The sequence below is a fragment of the Melanaphis sacchari genome, unplaced genomic scaffold (assembly GCF_002803265.2).
Source record: "Melanaphis sacchari strain LSU unplaced genomic scaffold, SCAv2.0 Contig19_pilon_pilon, whole genome shotgun sequence".
Taxonomy (NCBI): domain Eukaryota; kingdom Metazoa; phylum Arthropoda; class Insecta; order Hemiptera; family Aphididae; genus Melanaphis; species Melanaphis sacchari.
In genome coordinates this window covers 2475493-2481492 of record NW_020270975.1, presented here as the reverse complement: position 1 = coordinate 2481492, position 6000 = coordinate 2475493, and the positions used below count along the sequence as shown (strand labels likewise).

The 6000-nt window shown below is 34.1% G+C and overlaps 1 protein-coding gene across 1 annotated transcript; it reads left to right on the top strand.

Moving 5' to 3' along the window:
• Positions 1-1716: 1716 nt before the first annotated feature.
• Positions 1717-5417, top strand: LOC112592954 (WD repeat-containing protein 82). The gene is made up of 4 exons (XM_025337127.1): positions 1717-1948; positions 2191-2467; positions 4567-4827; positions 4900-5417. Exons 2-4 carry the CDS (start codon positions 2199-2201, stop codon positions 5318-5320), a joined length of 951 nt encoding a protein of 316 aa, XP_025192912.1. The 5' UTR covers positions 1717-1948; positions 2191-2198; the 3' UTR covers positions 5321-5417.
• Positions 5418-6000: the final 583 nt, after the last annotated feature.

Genomic DNA, 6000 nt, shown 5'->3' with positions numbered 1-6000 from the left:
CAAACGGCGGAGTACGATTGCGCGCAGCGCCAGAATAACAAAGCACACGATTTTAACTATATTCAAAGGTCCGTATGGATTGCGCGTGAAATTGGGTGCGACGTTGTCAAATTTTTTATTAAACAAAAACTAAGTTATACCTACCATAATTATTTTTAATATTTAAATACCTACAGATACAAAACTATGATAATATTATAATACTATAGTATGATTTAAAAAAAATAATCATAAGATTTAGCACTGCGACTCTGCAATTGAAACACGAACACAACTGACATTTAATATAGGTATAGTCGTGTTAGTCACATCATATTGCACATAGTGAAGTGTAGGTATATTCGTTCGAGTGTGGAAATTTACAATAAAGATAATAATTATTCTGATCCACTCATAAAAAGTATGGTTTTAAATATGACCAATTACTTCTTAGTGATGGGAAGTTTGTCTGGTATCGGCTAAAATGAGTAAAAATAATTAACTATGATCTAATACATTATCGTACGGATTTACCATGAGTCTTTATAGGTATTCGGCCATTGTTGCTCAAAAAGTCAAAAGTAAAAATATTATAGCGCGCGCGATCGTATCCCGTCGCCTAGCCCGTATCGCTAATCCCACGTGGGCGGCAGAATCGTAGCCCAAAGCAGGTGGGCATCCCGCCAAAATGGTCGAACTCCGAACACCGTCCGTGCGCTGCAGCTTATAGTCTAGAATCCTCCCTGTCGCCGTCGTCCTGTCCGTTATGTCTTCGGCTCAGGGTGTGGGGAATGTACCTGCGGACGCCAATCCTATCGGATACGACCCAACCCGTTTGGCGCGTTTCTAGGCCATTGCAAATCGTCGACGACGTGGTGTGACTTGCGTTCGGTTCAGTTTACCGATCGCGTTTTTCACGTCTGCGACCTTAGCCCCGGCGCCCGGTCCAGTCGTTGTTGACGTCATTACGATCACCAGAGTCGGTGTGTCCTCTCACCAGTGATTGTTTGTTACTGCACAAAGCCATAGTTTCAATGTTTTCTACGGTTTCATAAACTGCGACAAACCATACTCCGTCGATAAACTGCTCGACCACTGTATCGTGCTCGTTGCGGTGTGCGTATGGTGTTTAACACACCGTCCGGACTCTGAATTATTGTTAACGAACTCGAATGAAATATCGCCCCGACTCCGTGGCCGAAAATTTCGAAAATCTCCCAGACGACTGCGGGTACGGCGCCAAAACATCACGCTTTTTCAACGGACATTTTTCCTCTATTGCCGTATTTACCTATCGCAACAATAATGTATTCGGACTTTCGGAGGAATCACCAATAATATCGTTCTCGCAGTAACGACTAACGACCTATCCGCTATCGTGGCGTCGGCCGTCGACATTATTCATTCGACAAATCGATTAATATTAAATCTAATAATTATCCCACCGTCGTATTCGGTGTGAGTGATATTCGCAGTAATTTTTTCGGGGCAGTACCATTACGTCTAAACTGTGGTAGTACTCCGCGATCCGTATCGATAACGTCATATTCTATTCCGTGGTAGTACTATAGAATTCGGAGTAATCACGTTTCATGCAATAGCTCTGTTGCCGATAAATGTTGGCTACACTGGTTACGCGCCGGAAAGACGCGACTGGCGCCCGGGCGCTACGAGCATACAGCTGCTGCATTTAGTATGAGCCGCGTTTAGTGCGCATTGTCAGTTCGCCGCCAATAGCCAATCGCCGCTGTCTCGATTCTTATTTCCTGGGTCCTCGGCGTTTCTCGTCCTCCGAACTCAGTCTATTTTCACGAGTCACAGCAACTACCCGTTACGTTTCACTCTACGTACGACCAACTGAAGCCGCCTGCGCCCCGTCGTGTGTCGGACTCCGAGGACTTCGCCACCGGCTCATCATCGTGGTACGGACTGCGGAACGCAGTCAGACGACAATTGTTGCCGCCAATTGGTAATAGCCGAAAGCTACGACAATATTATTGTTGTCGATAATCAATCATCCTGCTCTCTAGCGCGCTTGTGTGTGTGTGTGTATTCGTCATTACATCAACACCGTATAGATGCGATGACCTACAGCATACGTGCTTAGCTGTCCAAAATCTCCCAAGTCGATTTCGCGTATCATTCGTACCCTTACTGTTCAGACGTGCACTCTCGCCGTTTGTCTTCCATTGATTGTTATTTATTTTATAGCCCCAAAGATGAAGCTGGTCGACAACGTCGTGCGCAGCTTCAAGGTTGCTAAGGTGTTCCGCGAGAACACCGACAAGATCAACAGCTTTGATTTTTCGCCTGCCGGTGATTACATCATATCATGCAGCGAAGACGACCAGATCGTCATATACGACAGTCAGAAGGGCGAACTGTCAAAGACCATTAACAGCAAGAAATATGGCGTCGATCTCATACATTTTGCGCACACCAAGACGACTGCTATACACAGTTCGACCAAAGTTGACGATACTATCAGGTATATTTCTACGAACTAGACAAATCCCCACAGTTATTTATGCTTTGTATGCTTAAGTTTTCTTTTTGACTAACTCTTTTGCTTTGGTTTAGTGTGTTGGGCAGTGGACATTACTTGACTAGTTTGATATTATAATAATCATCTATGTCATTAGTGACAGGTCTTCTCTGTTATGTTTCAATTTAAAAAATAACTATATATACAGAAGTATATAAATTAATAAATGTGCTGTTAAGAAGTATACACTATCGTAAAAACATAGATTTTGAATGATAGTCAAGTATACTTAACAACTTTACTTTAAAATCAGTAATCTTTTAAAACATAAGTAGTTAATAGTACATTAGAATTCATATTATTAAACTTTATTTTTAACTAAGTAGTAAGTATATTTTAAATTTATTTAGAATTTAAGTACCTATCTAGGTTCATTAGTATAGTATAAATTTCCCAATAAATAATGTAGAATGAGATATTAACGTAAAATGCTGCTGGTTTTAGTTTAGGATGGAAAAAGTAATTCTATAATTTTTATTTATTTGTTGATACTATACAGCAGGGAAGACTAAACTTTTTTTGGCCGCTATCTACTAAAAATATACTTCACCTTTGAGAATCAACTTTGATAAAAAAGTTTTTTTAATTATAAAATTTATACCACCATGATAAATTTTTTTGTGCGTAGCATAAAAATAAATTCTAACATGGTCAACTTTAAAATTGTTTACAATTGATTGGTCGATTGCAATTAACTATTTGGCCACCCCTGCTATTCAATATGTTGCTATGTTTTTACAATACCTATAATTCTTAATCCAAATAAAAAAAAATCCTAATGTAAAGTATTATGAACTACAAAATAATATTTTTCTAATAAAAAATTATTATTATTTTTTGTATTCACAACAAATACCAAAAAAAAAAATCATTCACATCTACGTATTTTACATAAAGTACTATTCTGTTTGCTTTTTTTAAAAGTTGACATATCCATATCATCTATTACTTATGCTTATAAAATGCTGTTATAGTTTATTTATATATTTCTAAAAGCTAATGCCATGTATAATAAAAAGATTAAATTTGTTATAAACCAAAATTATTTAAACTTTGATAATTTAGCACATATTGTGTACTTAAAGAATTTTCTATAAATTAATTAAAAAGATTATTTACATCTCATGTTTTCCTATTATTTTATTTGCCTGGTAATTTGTTTCTTCCCTAATAGGTAGAGTATTGTGAACAGCGGCAAAAATTTACAGTGCTCCTCGTCTCATAAACTTTATACCTATTAGAATCTAAACAATGCTAATAAATCTCATTAACTATTTTTGACTTCCTATTCACTAAAATATATACTTAGGTACCTATATAATATATTAAAAATTAATACAATTTCATAATTTATTTTTATTTATCTTGCATATTTTTTCATTGAACATGAAAATGTTCAGTAAAATGAATTTTTTTCTCTGAACTCTAATCATATTATGTTTACATAATCAATTTAAACACTACTAGACATTAATGTTTGTTAACCATTCTTAAAAGGGTGTCGCCACCGCATATGTTGTCTTCGTCTTACACATGTACAACAGTAAATTTTCGTTCACCAGTCCAGTTTCAATAGTATGCTTTTAGTTTTAAAATTAGAGTGAATTGACTATTATCTAAATATTAGATAAGAATATTATTTGTGTTCTCTGTTGATTTTTTACATTATTTTAATTTATAAGTGAATTTAAAACATTTTCAAATATTTATATTTTTCATACTCATTACTCAATTAAAATTAAAATATAAAAACTAATGAGAGAACACAAATAATATTCTTACCTAAAAGTTTGATAATAGATCAATTCACTGTAATATTAAAACTAAAAGCACAGTACTGAAACTGGTGTACGAAAATTTACTTTGTTGTTCTTGTATGAGACAGAGACAATACATGCGAGTGCAACGTTCTCTTAACTAGTAATTTAGGAGATATTCAATTTATGATAATGTTAGTAGAGAAAAACAATTAATATATTAATATAAATATTTCAAATTAGTTAAGTTACTGTATTTTTTTAATTATCACATTTTAATTTCAGATACTTATCATTGCATGATAATAAGTACATCCGCTACTTTAGTGGACATGGCAAAAAAGTTGTGTCATTGTGTGTGTCCCCTATTGAGGATATGTTTGTATCTGGATCATTGGACAAAAGTCTCAGATTGTGGGATTTGAGGTCGCCAAATTGTCAAGGTTATATCAATGTTATGGGAAGACCAGTGGCAGCTTTTGATCCAGAAGGCTTGGTGTTGGCTGCTGGCATTAATTCTGAAACGCTCAAACTGTTTGATGTTAGGTAAATATAATTTGTATTTATTTTTATTGAATAAAATTAATTACCACCTCTAGCTAATGCTTTTACTTTTAGATCATTTGACAAAGGGCCATTCATTACTGTTAAGCTTCCTCAGGAGAAAGAATGTGACTGGACTGACCTCAAATTTAGTCAGGATGGCCGTACCATACTCATCCCTACTAATGGATCTTTGATTAGATTGATAAATGCATTTAATGGTACACCAATTCAGACATTTACTGGTCACTTGAATAATAAAGGCATTCCAATCGAAGCATCATTCAGTCCAGATTCTCAATACATATTCAGTGGTTCAACTGATGGTCGTATTCATGTATGGAACGCAGTTACTGGCTATAAAGTTTGCGTTCTCAATGGAGATCATCCAGGCCCAGTTCATTGTGTTAAATTTAATCCTAAATTCATGATGATGGCCTCTGCTTGCACAAATATGGCATTTTGGTTACCTACAGTTGATGATAAAGCCAATTAGTCAAATATTAATTTTATGTGTGTGCAACTTACATTACCTAAGTACAAATGTACTTATTTAAGTCAAAACATTTTAATTATTGATTTTCCTATAATTTAATTTATAGACTTTATTAACTTTTATTCAATTATTTTAAAAGAATAAATGTTATTTTTTTTTATATATTTTGTGATCATTTTTTAGTTATAGAGTAAGTGCTCTTTGATGTAAAAGTCAGTTATCATTTTGTTTTATTATTCCTTCCGGTTGAAAACTTGATTGCATTCAACAAATTTTAATTTTTGTATTCCATATACTAAGGTTATTTATTAATTAAGTTATGAAATGGTTAGAATCAATTGATGTTTATTAGTCATGATCTTATATTATATTATTTTATGTGTATTATATTTAATACTAAGATTTTTCCTGTAAATGTTTATTTATTTCTAAATTAACTACTGAGTCACATTGTTACAACAGAGGTATTATTACATTTGATTATTGGATTATTTCGATATTTTATTGAGAAAGGTCAAATCTAATAATATAAAATATAAATGTGTAATAATTTTAATTTCTTTGACAGATATCTTTTTAACTGATGATCTTGAAAAGAATTTGACAGGATTATCAGTAAGCGATTTGACATTCAGCAGTATTGGCTGTATCTTAATACTCGCTTCTTACCAAATTGACAT